Consider the following 22,754-nt stretch of genomic DNA (forward strand, 5'->3'; position numbering starts at 1 on the left):
CTTGTCTTTCTCTCAATCTCCTGGTTATGTGAATGGTCCTTGTTAAAAGTTAGGACGTGTAAAATTTCACCGAATGGTCCAAGTTTCAGGTTGTGACAATTAAAATTTCACCGAATGGTTCTTGTTAAAAGTTAGGACGTATAAAATTTCACTGAATGGTACATGTTATAAAATCAGATGTCTATAACTTAACTGACTTGTCCATGTTAACAGGTGGGATGTCAAATATGGGACTAAACAACAGATTCTTTTTTAAAATACATGTCAATGCTGCAATGTAACTGAATCAATTAATTTACTATGGCTTAATGCCAATTTAGCAGAAGGCCTAATGCACCCATATTGTGGAGATGACACAGTTGAGACCAGCCTTTAGATTTCTGAACCCACTTTATGCAGCATCAGCAGTATTTTAGACGTATTTACCTCTGGACACTGTTTAAGTTTTGCAATACACTGCAGCCTACACTGACTAACAGTCTTTCACAGCTACAGTTCTGTTTTCACTTTGGTTTTGGCTGCTGATCTCCCAACTGGACATATGTTGTTGTTGATGCACTCACTACAGTTTGGTTTCACTGGCAGACAAATCTGTTGCCCAAATCCAACCAAGAGCCAGTTGACTTCAGCCCACTTTTCTCTGAAAACACAAAATTAACCGTACATGTAAGTAACAGCTGATGACAATGAAACAGAAACTGAAATAAGTATCTTCTGACTAGTATAAATGAATCACAAACTTAGTGTCCAGGTTCATCATTTATGCACAATTAGCTACACCTGTATGTAGCGTTAAACTGAGTGCCAAAAAATATTGAAAAAGGGTACAATAAGCTGAGTAATATGGCACTTAAAATCACCAGATAATGAGGTTAGTTTTATGCATTTTTTCCGCCAACACTTGATACTCTGAGCTGAATTATGTCACGTCTTTACGAGCTGTCAGAGATTTGCCATTCAGTTCAGTGTTAAACAGCAAGAGTGACAACAAACAGAAGTTTTCTGCTGGAGAAGGTAATTTATAAATACAATAACTACAGTGCTTTCAAGTGCAGGGCAGCTCATAATCAAACAAACTCTAACCCATAAATTTGGTCTACTTGTACCCAACTTTTTAATTGATCCAAATGTCACCTGACATCATAAGCTGACAACCATTTCCAATTTTCTCTCCATTTCGTCTTAAATTTTGTAACATTTCATGACCATGGTACTTCTTTGCTCAGTTTGAAGTGTAATTCCTCCTTTGTTTAATTGGTGCATTAGTAATTGTTTATTTATTTATTTGATTGGTGTTTTATGCCTACCTCAGGAATATTTCACTTAATATTACATGACAGCGGGCAGTATTATAGTGGGAGGAAACAAGGCATAGCCCAGGGGTAACCCACGACCATCCACACGTCGCTGAAAAACTTACCACATAAGGGGCCCGCTTATTAAATGAGGTGATAGATCCATTTTCACAATGATACACTTTTGCCTAGAGGGCCTAACTGCTTTTGTTTTTGGTGGAAATCTGGTGCACACTTAAAGGAACTCTAGTTTTCACAAATAAAAAATGTTCCACTTCTCAATGAACTGACGCACCTATTTGGTGTTTCTTTTCATTCTGTCTGGTAATCCTTAAATGAATACCAGTTCTCTTGATATTCAGATGCAAAAATAAGAAACTGAAAACAACAACATTTACCATTGAAGTGCAGGTGAAATATAACAAAATAGTCTTGAGCATAATGTAAGCAACAATCAAATAACATACAGAGGAGTGTAGTAAATTATCACTGGGTAGTAAACTGACTGAAGTCGGGTATTATTTGGTCACGGTATGAGTTTGTATTGGTATGAGTTAACCTGATACCGTGCTATCGCCATTTACCTTGGCAACCAGTCTTCTAGAGCCTTCCTGGTCTGTTCGGGGTCTTTGGTGGGTTTTCTCACCCAGCCCAGCCTGTTGGAGATCCTGTGAACATGAGTATCTACTCCAATGCCAGTCAACTTTCCCCAGGCACACCTTGTTATGATGTGCGCCATCTTTGGACCAACCCCAGGTAATTTACACAAGTCTTCTGCAGTGGAAGGAATGTCGCTGTCAAACTGATCTCTCAGGATTTGACTGGTCTTTTTGATGTACTCAACCTTCCTCTGTAGACAGGAAGAACAGCTGTTTTTATATACGAGTACACCCATATCAATCTATTGTGATCTGACTGATCTTTTTCTAGTACCCAACCTTCCTCCATAGACAAGAAGAAAAGATGTTTTTATATATTTCAGGATCTGACTTCTTCTTGATGTACTCAATCTTCCTCTGCTGACAAAAAGAATAGGTGTTTTTACATATACTTATACTGCTCTCTTTCGTTATCTGACTGATCTTATCAATGCACTCAATCTTACTCTGCTGACAAAAAGAATAGGTGTTTTTACATATACTGCTCTCTTTCGTTATCTGACTGATCTTATCAATGCACTCAATCTTACTCTGCTGACAAAAAGAATAGGTGTTTTTACATATACTTATACTGCTCTCTTTCGTTATCTGACTGATCTTATCAATGCACTCAATCTTACTCTGCTGACACAAAGAATAGGTGTTTTTACATATACTTATACTGCTCTCTTTCGTTATCTGACTGATCTTATCAATGCACTCAATCTTACTCTGCTGACAAAAAGAATAGGTGCTTTTACATATACTTATACTGCTCTCTTTCGTTATCTGACTGATCTTATCAATGCACTCAATCTTACTCTGCTGACAAAAAGAATAGGTGTTTTTACATATATTTATACTGCTCTCTTTCGTTATCTGACTGATCTTATCAATGCACTCAATCTTACTCTGCTGACAAAAAGAATAGGTGTTTTTACATATACTTATACAGCTCTCTTTCGTTATCTGACTGATCTTATCAATGCACTCAATCTTACTCTGCTGACAAAAAGAATAGGTGTTTTTACATATACTTATACTGCTCTCTTTCGTTATCTGACTGATCTTATCAATGTGCTCAATCTTACTCTGCTGACAAAAAGAATAGGTGTTTTCACATATACTTATACTGCTCTCTTTCGTTATCTGACTGATCTTATCAATGCAATCAATCTTACTCTGCTGACAAAAAGAATAGGTGTTTTTACATATACTGTTCTCTCTCATCATCTGACTGATCTTATGGATGCACTCAATCTTCCTCTGAGGACACAGACTTCACTTCAATGACTGAGCCACTTCCTGCCCCGATCCCCTCCCCCCCAACACACCCACCAATCCCCAGAGAGGACAAGGTGTTTCAAATACACTCATACTGATCCTCAAGAATCTGACAGACTATTATTTTTTGTGCACACTACCTTCCCCTATAGAAAGAAACAGAATGCATACACATCTCCACAGACCCTCTCTGGTATTTGTCCTTTGGTAAACCTTAGATATATATTTTATACACCATACACCTGCTCCTTTTTTTGTGAAATGAATAGCTGTGGAAGCACAATTTACTTCCACAGCTGTTTCATGGAGCAACATGGAACGATGATCTTGGAGGCCTGCAATCTCCTAAGGAATAAAGGTGAGGCCTCCCAAATTGTAGCGTGCATATTTGTGTTGGTCTGTACTTTTGCAGGAGACATGAGAAAAGTGCCTAGGGTGCGACTGGCAGAACTCCGGCACTACTCCAAGAAAATCAAATCAAACTTTACCTACACATGTAGCTCTACCCTTTTGTGGAGTGGTACATGGAACTAAGGATCTGACTAGTTATTTTGGTACAAACACAGACAGAAGGGTTCATTTTCACTTGTCACATACAGCAGCAAATGGAAAAGTGAGAAATGAACTCCAGCTTAGAACACTAACCCTTACCACACAGTATCAATGATGTAATGAATACAAAGCACCCAAACATGTGTATCATTGTTTCAGGGGTACATAGAAGTTGTCTGGGCACCCAGCATTTGGTTCATCAATTGAATAAAGAACTCAATATCTGGTCATATTTATCAAGTTTGAGGGGTTTTTTTGTTTTTTTTTTTTGGAAAGAAATAGGCTAAATTATGCATAAACTCAGTTTGAACACATACTCAGTTCCACAAATCAAGTTATCTCCCTTGTACGAAAATGTTCACCACCCCATGTGTTGACCACATTTTAGAAGGCAATGTTTGGAAGTGGAGTGGAATATAAAATCAAACATGACACACAGTTCTTTGCTCTCCTCCAAACCAGTCCTCAGAAATAATCTCACCTACTTCTGTGTCGTCTGCTCATTTTGACAATAGTGTAGCACGAGGTTCGTTTTTAGGAGTCTGAAGTGGGATAAATGGCTTACAGCAGTAAAATTAACATCTTCTATGCCAGATATGAACAATTAACAGTGAGATTGGTTCGTTATAAAAGCATGTTTTATGTTTAAAGACAGAATATGGAGATGGGTGACAGTCTGCCACGCAGCACTTCACGCCACTGCGATCTAGCCTGAATCATTTTGTGAACAGTGACAAGCCATTTTCATTTATATACAATGTAGCAGTTTATTTTATCTCTCTAAATATGTAGCCTTTCTATTTAAACATCATTGTACTTAATATTTCATTGGGTAATTCACTATCTGTGGGTCTTCATTTTCTCATGAGAGTATTTTAACAGTAAATTTTATTTGACTAGTATGTTGTATATAAGTCAAATCAGGCTTGTCATCGTCTTGAACTGCTTTTCTGCACTGAAATATTGGTTTTCAACAAGTAAGGATAATATTTCAAGAGAATTTAAGTAATGCACAGAACATTCATCTTAGATGCACCAATAGTTTCCAGTATACTTGTGAGGTGTTTCATAATTTTTAATTGTCATTTTTTTTCTTTACATTGCCACTACATTTTTGATATGTCCTTTGAGAGACTGAGAGTGACTGCCACATATTTCCGAAGCCATAAACACATGACCATTGTATCTTCATTCACAGCTGTGATATGAAGATAAATTGCACATGTTTTGAGTGTCAGTCAGTCAGTCTATTTATTCATTTATTAGTTTCATGCTTTATGCTGTATACAAGAGTATTTCTCTTATACGACAAGGGTCAGCATTATAGTGGGAGGAAGGGTTGCTTGCGGACGGCGGGAGAGGAAGCCAGCATGAGGGGCACTGTAACTCACAGCTATCGCCTGGGTGAAAGGCTCCTAGGTCATTGCCCTGTGCTGGCGTGCTAACACCCTAGGCCACGGAAGCCCCCATCAATCAATCTAGACTGATGCTCTAAGTTGTATGCTTTTTAGGCTGGTCTTCACACTACACTGGAGTCGCAGCTTGAAATATGTTGAACAATAACTGCAATTTGTGCTGATTATCAGTTTCACCGACGCGTGGTCGCTGTGAGTTCAAGTCCAGTTCATGCTGGCTTCCTCTCCTTCTGTACGTTGTCTGCCAGGAGCCTGCCCATGGCCATGGGTTTCCCCCAGGCTCCAGAATGACTAATGACAAGTTTCACACAAATAATTATGCGTATGAAAAAATACATAAAAAATCTTGAAATACATAATTCAAGTGTGGAATACATCTACATGTAATACCATAATGCAAAATTCCAAAATGAAAGTCAATTTCAAGTTCTTTCATAAATGAACCAAAAAAATATGGGCTAAATGAATTTATTCCGACAAGACAAAATTCTGTCTTTCACCAATAGTTTGGTATGTAAGAAATGCACTTTTGGAAGAACCTACAGCCCTTACAAGGATATATTTAATGACAATACTTATTTTTTGCTATTAAGAAACTATTCAAACTTCATGAAAAGAAACTTTATGTTGACCTATAAAGTGGATGAATCAAAAAGAATCGAAGAAAATGTGTTGCCTAAAAAATGCTAAACTTAAGGTGATATAGAGTAAATGAATAATATAAGAGAAATAAATGTGAGAAAATAGACAGACTAGCACATGGCTGCAGTGATTACCTTCCAGAATCCTACAGGATAGATCAGCTCCCCAAGTGTCTTATCTGACGTCTGCAGTATATTGTCCACATTACAACCATGTGCCCTGAGCTTTAGCATGGCTGCAGATGTCACCTGATCTCGTGTTTGACTAGACAGCATGAGAGAGAGAAGCACCTGGTACCTATATACCTGAAAAAACATGTACTGTAGATGTACAGAAATCTGACACGTCCAAATGTGCATCAAATATTAGGCAGACTTGTTTTGAGATTTCATTTTTGTGATTCTGTGATTAGAAATCTGAGAAAAACAGTTTTAGTTCATGAATGAACCAAAATCACTCCAATTCAGTTTCAAAAAATCAACTTTCCCTTTCAAGTCTATTGTTATGAAAACCATAAATTTGATCATAACTGACCAAGATTAAACATGAACCTAGCTCACATCAGTTATGTACCTACAGTACATACTAAAAATGAAATCATTATCCAAAGTCCTTTGATCACATTGGGACCACAGAGGTGAGACTGACAGACAGACAGGTCATTTGGCTATTTTCAGTCAACTGCCATGGAAAGCAGAAGTTTGACTGAAAAAATAGGAACCTACATGTAGTTCACTTCAATGTCAACCTACATACAAAATTTGAAATCTTTATCTTCAAACATTCAACTTTATCACTATCACCCTCTTGGGACTTGCTATTTCCAGTCAGTTGCCATGGACACCAGACATTTGATCCAAATCGGCCAGAGTTTAAATAGGAACTAAGTTACACTTGATGCATATACCAAAAATGAAATCCTTATACAAGGCTGTTTTACTTCAACTGTAATCACACTGTTGCTATTTTCGGTGTCTTGCCATATGGAATTCAGAAATTTGATCAAAACAGCCCCAGTTCAAATAGCAACCTAGTTCACCTTAACATAAAGCTGCATATCACATATGAAATCTTTATCTGCAGCAGTTTAACATCTATGACAATGACCTGAAACTGTAAATCTTCTGTTTTTGCCTTAGAAAGTATAAATTTGGTCGTTAATGAGTTAGCTGGTTTGCAGATTTTCACACCAGAAACGTTATTATATTATTTATATTACTTTTGGCTCTGCCTTCTCATCGCTGATTCTGTCACATCCCATGGAATCCACTGGCGCATCGTGGTGTTTACGCATTTCCAATATGTTATCATACTGCTCTTTCCAGTACGGTGGTTCCCATCTCTCATTTTTTATATTCGTGCAAGCAACGCCTTCCTTTTCTTCTGTTTCTACTTCACATTTTATCTCCACATGACGTTTTTTGCTTTCAGAAGCGTTGGCCTTTACATTCGTGTCAGGATTACTTTTCGTCTTCGGTTTCGTCGACTTCACGCTCACAGCTGACACTGACGCACGGCCTGACTTCGCACGGATTGCCGTCGAACATAACTTCTGGGCACTTCGTTTTGTAGGCATACTTTTTAAGCCTTTTGCAAGGAAATACGGTGATTCTGACATTGTTGTGAGGAAATTAGATCCTGCAAATAATTTTGGATAACTATACAACATGAAACACGGCCATCACTTTGTCTGTACACTATTCCGGGTTTTAACTCCGGTCATTTCGCCGTCCCCCTGTACTGTTACGAAACCTTTCCCGCGGTTTGCTTTACATTTCTTCCTCCACATGGAACGAGTCAAGATCGACTGGGTGTATCTAAAAGCAGAAATAATATCAACGTGTGTACTTTGAACAACATAATTTACAGTCGACAAAATTAACGGCATCATTCATAGAATGCCTCACTTTATATAAATAAATCCACTCTAGAGTGGTAAACATCTTCACGTTGGATGAAATCATGAAATAAATATATGCATTTTCCGATAGTAATGCTGATTTTTTATTTTTGTGCACCACTGGTACCCAATCGGAGGGTGAGTTTGTAGAGCAGAAGACTGTCCCAAATGACCTATTTTGAAATGTTTAAAGACGATCATCATAAACTAGAGCAGACACTTCCTTGTCTGTCCGCTTAGCCAGGACACGATGTTGCTTTTCACCTTCTGACTTGAGACCGGATGTCAGTGTATACCTGCTGGTGGCCAATCCTGTACTTATTAAGGGATTATTAGACACACATTGGCAACTGTGACACCTGACAAAGTTGGTGTAGTTGGGAAGTTTACGTGTTCTCCAACCGGTCTATTTACGTGTTCTCCAACTGGTCTATTTGCATGCATATGTTGGTTTAAGCAGGTTGGATGAACACAAGTGACAGATCAGTTAGGTGACGCTGGCAAAGTCGGTAGTAGTAATTGGAAATGATCTCTCGTCGTGCTGTGGATACATCTCTCTGACATGGATTTACCATGGGGACCGAAAACGTTATCTTACAGGGGGATTTTATGATCTTTGATACAAAAGTGTCCTGTGGAAATGTTGAAGAGTGCTGCCGTGAAAAAAGTCCCAGAGCGGTATGTAATAAATATTTGGTTTGTTTGAATTGTCACACACTACATGTACACCAAACTTTTATTTATTTATTTATTTGATTAGTGTTTTGTGCTGTGCTCAGGAATATATTTCAGCATCATAGTGAGAGGAAACCTGGGGGAAATCACGACCATCCGCAGGTTGCTGATCATGTCAGTGACATTCACAATTAATGCTCTCATGTAGGCATACATGTACATTTTGAAGACATATTCATAAATATTTGGCATCTTTCTGTTGCTGAAATATGGATGGATATTTACCATTGGGATGACTGACAACTCAAGGCAACTCAGTCTTGCGGTCTTTGGCAATAAGCATTATAAATGAGTAACTGGACAGGCCGGAGCGGTTAATAATCTACCGATCCCAGAGATGTACATGTATGTTGACCCTGTGGGTTAACCTCAAGATGTCTGTATATCTGACACACCGAGGTGAAGTGCTGTGGTTTATGCCTCAATTGTAACAACGTTTATAAACATTCCAGAAGCACATTAAGTGAAATACTGAACATATTCTTGGGAGTGGCACTAACTACCCATATTTGGTACCAGTCACAAATATTCATATACATGTATACATGTAGCTTTCAGTTTACTTTAGCCTCTGGACTGTGTATGTAGATCTATTAAGTAGTGGTGTTCATGATAGCATGACATGACATAATTTGAGGTGGGATGATATAGGCAGAATGAGATTTATGGTAAATTAAGTAGAATAATAATAATAATGCAGTGTATGTAATTACAAATTCTCAGGGACACAAGGAATAGGAGCACATTCTGTTATAACCTGCGTACTTATCTATGAATCCTGTGGCAGAGAATTACTGTACATGTAGATGTAAACTGTTTCTGTGAAATAGAGGGAAGACATTTATGTAAGCGTGCTTATCAGTTGAAAAACATTAATTAGCGTAATATATTTAAAGAATAGCTTGTGTATGTTAAGGTTAATTAAGTACTTCACCTTTTGAAATTTGTATCCTACTGAGCTCATCATTTGCAACTTGCCATACATGCATCAAGTTGTATGTTAGATTTGAGTGACAAGCTTATCATCTGTAAATTTGCATTAGGTGTGTTTAGAGAGACACATGGCCTTGCCTTTGTTCACATTTGCAGCAGAACATTTACCTTTGAATTAAGGTTTATTTTACTTCATAAGTACTCATAACTTTACTTCTCCAAAGAATATAATATTCTGAATTCAGTCCAATACTAATCCAAATCTGTATCCTCATTACCTCTTAAAATATGACCTCTATGGTGAAGAGGGTAATCCCCACATTGGTGCTTTTTGACCAAACAGTGTCATTCCAGTTCAGTTCCTCACCTCTGTCAGCAACCTGTGGGTGGTAGTGGATTTTCCCGGGTCTCCTCCCACCATGATGCTGATATATAAGTGAAATATTCTTGAGTACACTGCAAAACCCCAATCAAATAAATAAATAAATAAGCACCAATCAAATAAATAAATAGATAGGCACCAATCAAATAAGTAAAGAAATTCCTCACCCCTCCCCATCCACAGCTTACCCCTCCAAACTCCAGTGACAGGCAGACATCACCCATTGACCCTCCAAACACTATTCAGTTTCAGTTGCCTTTTAGTTAGCCAGAGAACACTTAACATGGCTGACCCTGTCAGCTTCCTTCATGTACATGTAAATTTACATGACACCCCTCTTTTCTCATCAAACTCATCTAACCACCTCCCCAAGAGGCCTTTATTCATGAATCTGTCCAAGTTAATGGCATATTTGTAAGTAACAATTACCATCAAATACAAACATGACTTACATCACATGTAGTTGTCACATCTCTCCAATCGCTTCCCACCCCTCCCCTCCGATTCCTTCCTATCCAAGACAAACACATGTACGGATCTGTGGCATTATCCCCCTCACCCTCCCCTAGACTGCTTCAGTGGCCTAATGGTTAAACCATCCGCCTCGAAGTCGGGAGACCCAGAATCAAACCAGGATCGGGTCATACCAGAGACTTTAAAAATGGTGCTTGTTGCGGTCTTGTTTGGCACTCGGCACTGAGAGGTTAGAGTAAGTAAACAGAACTGGTTGGCCCGGTGTGAGTGTAATGGGGTATGGGATCATGTCTGGTTTCTTCAGCATGATACTTCAGTTTCGGCAGCACTTTGGCGGCATGGACCCGCACTGCCACAAGAAGACACAATATACACACACCTAATGACTTGTCATCATATGACTGAAAAATTGTTCAGTACGATGTTAAACCCCAAGCATTCATTTATTCCCCCTATGTTTATCACATTAGTCACCACCCAGAGGCCTTGCTACATACATTACTGTACGCCTCCTCCCCCCATCTTTACCCTGCGACATCGATCACAAGCTGGAGCATGGCATTGATATTATCCGTATTAAATTATGATAGTTTATCCCCTCAGCAAAGCATTGCTTTGCTCTTATGCTTCCATGAAGTGAAGTTTTGTATTAACTTTATGATATGATATTCAGATAAATACTTTCAACATGTGTTTGCAGGAGTAAAGCCTGCAGATCGACACATTGGTAAAACAGCAACTGCCAGGTGTCCATGGCCTTGAATAATCAAGCTTTGAAATCACAAACTTAACAGTTTTCTGCTGATTACATTAATTATCAGCAAATTTATCTGCTACAAAGGTCTTCTGGATGCCAAAATGAAAGTATTTTGAAAATTTGAATTTTGTACAAGTTGGCAGATCTGTGGTTGATTTGTATAGTGTTATAGACAAAGGTTTTTGCACAGAAATAAATAAATAAATAAACATATGCATTTTAGTAACATGTCGATGTTAGTATAGATGTTAACACTGGTATTTCCATGTCAAGATCTAGGGCAGTGTGAATAGGATGTGCTCCTTTTTTCATTGCTATGGGGCTTAGAAAATTCTCTTACATATACTTACAATAGTCATGTTGTGCTATTCCTTCTAGCAGGTCACGAATATGTGTACTTCCCTTTATAGTACAATATTACAAACTGTAGATGTCTCTGTTGAAAGATTTCAATTTTGCTTGTGTACTAAAACCCCATAGCAGTGTTTTGTTGTTAACCTACATTTATTTTAAATGGGATTTGATAGTAGACGTAACTGGTGAGCCTGCTCGAGAACGTCCGCCTTGAAGTTGGTAGACCCCAACATCAAACCTAGGTCAGGTCAGACCAAAGCTTAGCACTGAGAGGTTAGAGCACAGAAACATGACAGATTGGCCCGTTGTCAGTATAATGTGACTGTGAGGTGTCATGTTTGGTGTCTTTGGAATGACTTTGGCGGCAGCACTTTGGCGGTTCACACTGCCACAAGAATTAAGACACAATATATGTACACACACCTAATGACTCTTTGTTGTCATGTGACTGAAAATTTTTGAAGTACAACATCAAACCCCAAGAGTTCATTCATTCATTCAATATATAAAATACATGCACTTTTATCAGTGAAATTGATAAGAAAAAAGTGTGAATATTGTCTATATAACTGCAGTGTATTCCATCAGTTATTATAATGGATGGCAACATACACGATTCAAGGGCTAGCACCCTGAAATATATGCTGTCAGTCTTTATTGGGTTAAGTCCACTCATCACAAATCCCACCAAGGCTTCTTGTGACAGCATCACTTTTCATCCTGTCCTTAGTAAAAGGAGTTATGATGCTGAGACATCACAGACAGACTGGCAGTTTGGAAAGGTCAGGGGCATTTGCTTGCTCTGCAGGAAAGATATGTACATGTATTCTAGAAACGAGGCAAATGCATGTCAAGTGATAAATCATCATTACAGATTCTAACCTTCTGGAGCGTCCGCCACCTTGAAGACTGTAATTAGTAATGATCAGGTCACATGTATACTATAAACATTGAATACATTGTATAAAACCAAAAATCATGCATTAAGAATGAAACCGACCTGCAGGAGTAACAGCTGTGTGAGAAAGGTTAACTTCTACTGAATGTTTGCTTACTTATTAAAAACTTTTAAATTTATTTATGTCGACACACTGTTTCTTAATTGGTTAATTCAATATTTGTTTTAAATAATGCATGATATAGCCTTTAATGCCATAGTCTGTGAATGAAGAAGACATAAGTGGGGTAAAGTTATTATATACCTACGCATGTTCTACGAGAAATGCTGTTTGCATCCACTAGTATACACAACATACCTATACTGTACATGTGTTACAGACGGCTTCAGTGGCCTAATGGTTAGCGCCTCCGCCTTGAAGTCAGGAGACACAGGACCAAACCCAGGTTGAGCCCTATCAAAGACATTAAAATGGTACTTGTTGTTGCCTCATGTGGCACTCAGCACTGAGAGGTTAGAGCAAGGAAGCAGGACTGGTTGGCCCTTTGTCAGTATAATCAGGGTTTGCACATGTCCTTGAAAACCTGGAAAGTACTTTTTAGAAATTCCAGACCTTGAAAGTACTTGAAATTGACTGTTTTTCAGTAAACATTTTTGAAAGTGCTTGAATTTCAGGAGGCTCAGTGAAGTAAATGTTATAGATGTGAAAGAGTTGAACAGTATAAAACCGTTTTATCGTATTTGTGTCTTGTTAACTTTCCAAGACATCTGCATTGTCCACTGCAGACGACGACTTATATCTTGCAGCATCTTATTGTTACTGTTTCGGGGGTCGCACACTTGAGTTATGCATGGGGCCCTGTATCATAGAAACTTTATTGGATAGCCACACGTGTTGCCATTGTGACTGATACTTCTGGCAATTTGGCTGCGTAAGACAGGTCGGAAATTGGAGGTCACGTGACCACCCTTTTGTGTCTAAAACAAAATGGTTGCCCATGTTAAACCAATGAGGAAAAGGCCGCTAGCGATAAGAAGCACCTAGTTGTACAAAATAATGTCTTGAAAGCTCTGCAGAAATACTCAGACTATCTGAAAGCTGAAAATTATTCAAAACCAACAGATACAAGATTGCCGACAGCGATTCAAAAACAAGCATTTTCCTATGCAATAACGTTGGGAGGACCGTTTTAGTCTCTAGCTTCCGATCTGTCATACAGAATGTTTATGTGAGACTGGGGGGCTGAGTGTGAGTGTGACATACAACATATATTGCTTTGATTTGGAATTCTGTTGGGGCTTGAATTTAGTCTTTTAAATCCTGGAAAAGCCATGGTGTTTATTTTCTTATCACCTGTGTGAAACCTGTATAATGTGACTGGGTGGGGTGTCTTGTCTGGTCATGATAGTTCAGTGGCGGCAGCAGTTTGGTGGCATTGACTGGCCCTGCCACAAGAAGACATAGTACATGTATATACAACTGAGGACTCCACGTCATCGTATGACTGAAAAATTGTTAAGTAAGACGTTAAACCATTCACTCATGTATTGCAAGCAGTATTATTCATCAACTTCAAGGACCTTGGATGTTGTAGACATCCCTCACTATCCTTATTTAAATATCGCTTAATAGTATCTTAATAGTATAGTAAATGGAGAAATTTATGATACATGTATTATATCATTATCAAATTATATTAACCAGTATGGAACTGTGAAGTGTTGAAGAATAGATTTCCCAATTGTTTCCAGTTTTTTTCACCATGTTATTTTCTTTAAAATCCCTACAATGTACATTCTTGCTTTAGCCAGCAAAAAAAAAAAAAAAATAAATTCCCTAGCAACCCTATTTTTTAGGTTAGGTTAGGTTACACCAAACAAAGAAGTTTTTAAAAATGGCCCTACATACATACTAGTGTATTCTGTGCAAGTAGTTCATATCTGACAGCATTGTCTGACATTGTAGATATTTTGGACCTAGGGTATTTTATATACATGTATAAATATGGGATGATTTTGATTTATTTTGATTGGTGTTTTATTTCATACTCAAGAATATTTCACCTATAAGACCATGTCCAGCATTATGATAGGAGGAAACCGAGTCCAGGTGAAACCCACGATCATTCGCAGATTGCTGGCAGACCTTCCCACTTACGGCCAGTGCGGATGGTCGTGAGTTCCTCTGGGCTCTGCCTGGTTTCCTCCAACCATGACCCTGGCCGTGGTCATAAGTGAAATATTCTTGAGTATGGCGTAAGACACGAATCAAATAAATAAATAAATAAATTCATCTGATGAATTCTATAAACTCAATGTTCATATATCAGTCCCTGTCATATTCAGTGAATATGTGTGCCATTTTCAGGTCAGAGTGTCCTTTGAGAAAAACTTGACAGATGGTAAGTACTTTTTCCTCCATTCACTAACTGCATAATTACTCATACTCATGGCCTCGTAAAAATTTCAGATTAAAATGTGATTTATAGAGCTACCAAGCACATAATAAAAAGAATGCCTACATGTATGTTGGCTGGCTTCCTCTTCAGCCATATGTAGTACGATCTGGCAGAAACCTGTGGATCGTGGTGGTTTCCCCCGGGCCCTGGCCCCTTTCCTCCCACCATAATGATGGCTGCCGCCGTATAAGTGAAGTATTCTTGAGTACGGCGTAAAATACCAATCAAAGAAATAAAAAAACATGTATGTCCTTTAGGTCTGTATGAACCCCTCTTCTGAAATAACTTTGGGTATATTTTTTGTTTTTTTTCTTTCAAGTTTTATGTTCTTCACTCGTTTCCTGCCCAACAGTCTCTCTAGCCAATTTCTGCCAACCCACTCTCCAGGTTCAAGTGTTTCAGCTAATTTCTACCAACCATCTCTCCAGGTTCAAGTGTTTCACTTAGTTTCCTGTTGACCAAAAATGGCAGGCTGGCAGCGAAAAAAGACTTTACACCCTGAATACACAGAATAACCTTTGTCTCCCTCGAGAAACGGAAGTGCTAATAGAGTACTGATTCCATATATAGCCTAGTACTAGATATAGTTCCACAGTTTTAAATTTTAAACATGGCCAAATGAAACATGTTAACAAGCTAAACATGTATTTGACCCTGATGTGTACTTCACATAGGCTTGTCCTCCCACTCTCCAGTAGCTGAAGTAAATGCTCTTACCTCAGTCACGTGTACTTCCTAGCAGAGGCACCTCTCTTTGTGAAAGTACAATACTAGTAATACTTACAGGTACGTGTATATAGTTGTCTTTCGCCATTCATTCAGAAGTGGTATTGTGCAAGTCCCAATTGCCCCTGTTGATGTATTCACTATGGAAGTACTGCAGGAAGTTCCCAGAATTATTTGCTACCGTAATTTTCTCATTAGTTTTGCTCTGCCACCTACACTTTTCTATTCCATCCACACATTTTTTGACATATTTTTTTTGAACATTTTTTGAAAGACCTTCCCCTTCATGACAGTGATGCTTGTGGGATCAGTGAACTTCCTATCTTTTTGTTACATTCTTGTGTTTAAGAAGTCCCCATTCACACACGAAGGCCTGAAGTACATTTCACCTCAGCCTGTCTAACCACAGCAATGACAGTTAGAGCCATTAAAATTCAGCATCTGTATGGTATGTCTAATGTCCTCAAATTTCATTAACCATGTATTTATCTTTAAAGTTACCTTGAATATAATAATGTACATGTGCCAGACTTTCCCCAGAGTCGTGTGCTTGTCTGTAAAACAGTGTAAAAGAACAGGCTAGAATATTAAATCCCAACTGAGACCAGATTTCTCCAGTTTGCGAGATCCCATTTACTAACTATCATTGCAGTGTACTTTAGTTGACGTTCTGTTTTTGCCCACCCTGCTGTAGTCTTTTGTTCTGTGTACTGTATGTAAGACTGACAATGTCATACATGTACAGTTTATGATGAATAAGAAATAATATATTTAATAAATACCATAATTGTAATTAGTCATGTCAGTATGTTTGATGAAATGTACAGCAAGTACTAATTAGTGCTTATACGTACATATACCCTAATTACTCAACTTTTTTTCCATATGAAAGAGTAACTTTCAGTACAATTTATACATATTTATAATTTGATTTTGGGGACCAAACTAAACTACCGGGCAAAAGAAACGTATAACCTTGTTCAGCACCACAAGAAAGAGAAATAAAGACAGACAGTATCAACATGATAAGCATTATATTGCAATAAACCATTTTCCAAGCTCTGTTGAAAAATTCAAAGCCGTATGGATATTACACTTGCTGTCAGGCCGAGTAAAGAAGGCATGGGGTAAATCTAAAAAATTACACAAATGCAAGTAAAGGGATTCCCTTAAAAAAGGTGTACCTAATGTCCTATCATGTCATAAGGCAGATCGTTAGTAGCGTGTGTGAGCACCCATTGCATCAATTAAAGCCAAAATACGTCTCCTCATGGAAGTCGTCAGCCGCCGGATGACGTCATCAGGAATTCTGTCCCACTCCTCAAATAAAGCCTGTTCGAGCCGTTGCCTGTTTTGTGGGGGAGGGACACGTTGTCTCAGACGTCGATCAAGATGATCCCACAGATGCTCTAAGGGATTCATGTCTGGCGATCGTGCTGGCCAAGGCAGTACGTTGACATCAACGGTGTCCAGATAATTTAGTACAACTCTGGCGGTATGAGGTCGTACATTGTCCTGCTGCAAAAGGATACCAATTTGCTGTTGATGCACGAATGGCACCACAACAGGTTCCAATATTTCATCTCGGTATCTTTGGCCAGTCAGATTTCCCTGGATGATGACCAGTCTCGTTCTCACCTGTCCACAAATTCCGCCCCATACAAGCACCCCACCAGCACCAAAAGGGCGGACATTCTGAATGCAGTTTTGTGCCAATCGCTCTCCCCTGCATCGATACACACGAATTCGACCATCATTTCTGATGAGGTTATATCGGCTGTCATCAGTGAACAGCACCCTTTCCCAGTCTCGTCGCTGCCATCGCCGTACAACTCTTGCCCCACGCAGCCTGTTTTGATGGTGTAGAGGAGTCAGTGCCATTCTAAGAAAGGGGCGATAGGCTCTGATACCACTCACGCGGAGTCGTCGTAAGACTGTGCGTCTGCTGATGGGGTGTCCCAGTGCCGTTTCCGCCGTTGACGTCGCCGTCACAAACCGGTTACGCAGGTGGATTGTGCGGATGTACCGGTCTTCGCCAGGCGTTGTAACACTTGGCCTGCCCGATCTTGGACGATCTTGTGTCCTGCCTGTTAGGCGGTAACGACCCAACAGTCTGTTGATAGTGGCTTGACTGCAATTGAATGTTCTGGCAATGTGGTGTTGGCTGGCCCCCATGTCAGCCATACCAGTGGCTCTATCACGTTCTGCTTGTGTGAGTCTCAGCATCTCTTAGATGTTTTTTATGGTATTGCACCCTTACCATGAGCTATATCGGTATTTATACGGCGGTCATTATCGAAAATTTTCAACAGGGCCCGAAACTCTGTTTTTCCGATTTTTCATGATGTCTTACACCAATTTCAATGAATCTCGTTAAAAAGTGACGTGTACACAGGGTGCTTATGTGCAAATGTATTCGCACAACATTCAAACTTATTCAACTTATTTTTCCATAGAAAAAACTGCATTTAAAAGTTATACATTTCTTTTGCCCGGTAGTATATATGGGTTGGTTTGGCCATTTCAGGGCTATACAGAAAATAAAATTGTATCAGTCAGCACAGAACAATGCCTTCAGAATATGCTTGAATAAACACCTAGCAAACATGTTAAATAGTTGAAGAATTTATCCAGTACATGTATCTCCATGATTTCGTTAAACTATGTTCTATGTTCAGTTATTTAAGCTGTGCAATGAAGTGCATGGACATGCTTTCAGAGATATTGTTGTGAGAAGATTGACTGAAGCTTGTTAGACACATCCTTACATTGTCCCAGCACTGGCATGTACATTGTACATTGTACACATATTGAGATTTTACGGGTAAAATTGACTGACATGTACATGTATGTCTAATGAACACATACATCATACTCCTTACTGCGCATGCATTGCTTTCTGCTTTTCACTTTATATCACTGCCAACAATAGATAAGCTTGACCTTTGGAGCCGGTGAGACGCACTTAGGCTTCTATAGACTTAGCTTCATCACTTGTGTCCTATCGCGGAACTATGTAAGCAGCATTCATCAATAAAATTGTTTAAGGTGGTGGTTAGAATCGTGTTGTTCACGCTTTAGATAAAGAGAATGCATTCATATGAATTATTATTAAAGATAAAGATTATTTGTGTTTTCTGACGTCACTTCCTGCCTCATCACCATGACCCTGCTGACCTCGGTGTTGTTCAAGATTTCTGTACAAAATTTGTTATTGTGGCAGTGATGTAAAGTGAAAGGTAGAGAGCGACACATACGGTGTCAGGAGTATGCACATATATGTACATGTAGCTCTTTTAAACACATGCTTGTACGTGTAGCTCTTTTAAACATACATGTACAAGTAGCTCTTTTAAACACATAAATCTACATGTAGCTCTTGTAAACACATACTTGTACATGTAGCTCTTTTAAACACATACTTGTACATTTAGCTCTTTTAAACACATAAATCTGCATGTAGCTCTTGTAAACACATACTTGTACATGTAGCTCTTTTAAACACATACTTGTACATGTATGTCAGCAATCAACAAAGATCATGTATGTCTATCGTACATACCTGACTCATTAGTCCAGAAATAAATCTGTTACACATTAACAGCTCATCTCTCAAAAACTTCATGTGCATTTCTATGTGATATGGCCCTGGTTCTGATTTATATATTTGATTGGGGTTTTTTGCCGTACTTAAGAATATTTCACTCATACAAGCCTTATGGCCAGCATTATAGTAGGAGGAAACTGGGCTGAACCCGGGGCGAACCTATGAGCATCATGGATCTAAAGTCACATTGCAAGATGACATGCGATTTACCTAGAACAACGAAGATTTGTGTTCAGGTACAATTGTACTTTAATAAGAGATGTTGGTCTAGAGATTTGTTATGTAGGACACAGTAGACCTGTGACTGACTGTCAGCTTTCACTGTGTCCATTGCACAATATGTTCACTTCCTGTATCTTGCCAGCAATGCCTGCAATTACAGTATATGATATACATGTATACCTTAAAGTTCATAAAATTACCAGTCGCTGTAAGGAGAGTTGACTTCACCTGACTGTCAGCTGTCTGTGTTTGCATTGTACAATATGTTCACTTCCTGTATCTTATCAGAAATGCCTTTATTTTTGGCACTGGCAGATTTCATTTGAACTGCTGTAACAAGTAGAAGTAGGAAGTTGAACAAATACTCAGTGCATGTACTCAGATACTCACTGAAGACTTTAGAATTTAGGAAAAAGATGATAAGTTCATTGTGATATTTGAGCACAAAAACTTACAATGTGGATGGCTGCCGGAGAGAAATTTAGGCTAAAGTCAACAGTTCAGTCGAAAACATCTGTTCTGATGTGAAATGTCAAAATATAATTAAACATACCAAAACTGGATAACGGTAACCATATCAGAGTAGAAGAAAAAACATGCAGCAGTGGCAGCACACAATAAGTAAGAAAAAAATAAAGTCTTAAATACTTGTGGTGCACTGAAAACAAAAGAGTGCATGTTAATGGTGTGTGTCATCTAGTGATGATGTATGTTATCTTCTGATGATGTGTGTCATCATGTGTGTTGTCTCCTGATGGTATATGCCATCTACAGATGAGGTGCGAATCACCTTTTGATGTGCATCGTCTGCTTATCAGGTATTTCAGGTGTCTTATGTACTGAATGTATATGCCATTTACTGTTTACATGTAGGTATGTTATCCACAGATGGGGTGTGCTACTTGTTGATTTGTGTCATATTTTCAGGTGTGTTATGTGGTGATGGTATATGCCATCAAACTGGTGAGGTATGTCATCTACAGATGGGGTGTGTTACTTGTTGATTTGTGTGATCTTCTTGTCAGGTGTGTTATGTGGTGATGGTATATGCCTTCTACTGGTGAGGTATGTCATCCACATATGGGGTGTGTTACTTCTTGTCAGGTGTGTTGTCTCCTGATGGTATATGCCATCCACAGATAGGGTGTGTCACCTTCTGATGTGCATCATCTGCTTGTAAGGCATCTCAGGTGTGTTACATGCTGATGTTATATGCCATATACTGGTGAGGTATGTCATCCACAGATGGGGTGTGTTACTTGTTGATTTGTGTCATCTTGTCAGGTATGTTATGTGCTGATGGTATACGCCATCTGCAGATGAGGTATGTTATCTACAGATGGGGTGCGTTACTTGTTGATTTGTGTCATCTTTTTGTCAGGTGTATTATGTGCTGATGGTACATGCCAGGCACTGGTGAGATATGTCATCTACAGATGGGGTGTGTTACTTTTTGATTTGTGTCATCTTGTTAGGTATGTTGTCTCCTGATGGTATATGCCATCTACAGATGAGGTATGTCACCTTCTGATGTGCATCATTTGCTTATCAGGCATTTCAGGTGTGTTATGTGTGCTATGTGCTGATATACTGTTATATGGAATATGTCATCTTCAGATGAGGTGTATTACTCATACCTGCTGATGTGTGTCATCTGCTTATCCGAAGTGATATTTGCTGATGATGTATTCCATTTAAATTAGCTAATAATGTTTGTCATGTTCTAATAACATATGCTATCTGCTATGGGTGTATGTCTTCTGCTAATGTATGCCACCTTCTGATGATGTTTCCCATCTACTGATGATGTTTGTCATCTGCTGCTAATGTATGCCATCTGCTGCTGATGTGTGCAACCTGCTGATGATATTTGTGACATGCTGATGATGTATGCCATCTGCTAATGATGTGTGCCATTTTCTGCTAATGTGTGCCATCTGCTGCTGATGTATGAAACCTGCCGATGATGTTTGCCACATGCTGAGGATGTTTGACACATGCAGAGGATGTATGCAACCTGCTGCTGATGTTTGTCACATGCTGATGATGTTTGCCACATGCTGAGGATGTATGCCATCTACTGATGTTTGCCACCTGCTGGTGATGTCTGCCATCTGCTGGTGTTTGCCATCTGACGATGATGTTTGCCACATGCTGATCATGTTTGCCACCTGCTGATAATGTTTGCCACATTTTGATGATGTTTGCCATCTGCCAATGATATTTGCCATCTGCTGATGATGTTCCCATCTGCCAGTCATGTTTGCCATCTGCTGATGATGTATGCCGCCTGCTGCTTATGTATGGTATCTACTGATGATGTTTGCCACCTGCTGATGATGTTTGTCATCTGCTGTTAATGTATGCTATCTGCTGATGATGTATACCATCTGCTGATGTTTGCCACCTGCTGCTAATATATGCCACCTGCTGATGATATTTGCCACATGCCAATGATGTATGCCACCTGTCGACGGTGTTTGCTATCTGCCAATGATGGTTGCCATCTGCTGGTGATCTTTGCCAGCTCATGCTGTCTTCCTCTTTGGTTGTATGTGGGAAGGTCTGCCAGCAACCAGGTTTCCCCTGGGCTGTGCTCGGTTTCCTCCCACCATAATGCTGGCCGCAGTGGTATAAGTGAAATATTCTTGAGTACAGCGTAAAACACCAGTCAAATAAATAAATGATGTTTGCCACATGTTGATGATGTATCTTATCTGCTGATGATGTTTGCCACATGCTGATGATGTTTGCCATCAGCTTGGTGGGGTGAGGTGGAATTCCAAAGTAAAGGGTTTTAGATGTTTTATTTTATGTGTTAGATGCAGTGTGAGTGAAAAGATTCATCAGTTGGGTGAGTCCAGTTAAGAAAAGGAAAAGAAAAGTTGTGCACTATGTGTGTTAAATTTGTGTTTTCAGAAGAAAAAATTTGTTTTGACTTTCAGAATCGTACTGCCTGCGGATGTTGGACCCTAAACGTCGGCATCGCCCTGTTTATTATCACCTGTCCAAGTCAAATTTCTGTGGAACTGATTCAGGAACTGTGTCACTGAAAAAGAGCATTCTGCTGTGTGTAAAGTGGCAGGTCAGTTATAAGTACCTGACCGTGTTCGTGCAAAATGAGGGAGGGGTTGACCAGTCTCCATGTATCCTGCTCCGGTCAGACTGGTCCAAGGAAGACCAAACAAACTGGCAGACTGTGATTGGTCGGCACTTAGGATTCCGTAAGTCTTAATCAGGGTTTAGGTCAATTGCGATCACAGAAGAATTTTTGTGATATGGATCCTCTATTAACAGCAATGCTTTGATATGCCTTAAATATACATGTAGATTCCCGTAATAAAATAGCTCCTCCATTTAACCACATTGAGGTGTGTCACATTGAATATGGCTGAATAGAAACCCTTCCTTAACCATATTAGGCATGATATGGCTAAAACACAAAAATTCTTGTAAGAGAGGCCCAGTTGATCCATCATAA

At 39.1% G+C, this 22,754-nt stretch overlaps 2 protein-coding genes across 4 annotated transcripts in view; one reads left to right on the forward strand and one right to left on the reverse strand.

The window, feature by feature from the left end:
* Positions 1-11,380, reverse strand: LOC135470591 (endonuclease III-like protein 1). Its single transcript, XM_064749628.1, has 5 exons — positions 11,358-11,380; positions 7,046-7,643; positions 5,961-6,131; positions 1,880-2,145; positions 1-640 (listed from the first exon to the last, which is right to left on the reverse strand). Exons 2-5 carry the CDS (start codon positions 7,493-7,495, stop codon positions 490-492), a joined length of 1,038 nt encoding a protein of 345 aa, XP_064605698.1. The 5' UTR covers positions 7,496-7,643; positions 11,358-11,380; the 3' UTR covers positions 1-489.
* The window catches only part of LOC135470574 (uncharacterized), a 24,992-nt gene continuing 10,249 nt past the window's right edge, over positions 8,012-22,754 (forward strand). The window contains exons 1-3 of one of the 3 annotated variants that reach the window (XM_064749598.1): positions 8,012-8,404; positions 14,628-14,661; positions 22,219-22,497. In XM_064749598.1, coding sequence (XP_064605668.1) covers positions 8,300-8,404; positions 14,628-14,661; positions 22,219-22,497 — 418 coding nt within the window. In that variant the 5' untranslated portion in view covers positions 8,012-8,299. Of the gene's footprint in view, positions 8,405-14,627; positions 14,662-18,163; positions 18,269-22,218; positions 22,498-22,754 lie in introns of those variants that run through there. The other 2 variants (XM_064749607.1, XM_064749615.1) reach the window with 2 other exon arrangements.

Source organism: Liolophura sinensis, chromosome 1, assembly GCF_032854445.1.
Source record: "Liolophura sinensis isolate JHLJ2023 chromosome 1, CUHK_Ljap_v2, whole genome shotgun sequence".
Classification (NCBI taxonomy): Eukaryota; Metazoa; Mollusca; class Polyplacophora; order Chitonida; family Chitonidae; genus Liolophura; species Liolophura sinensis.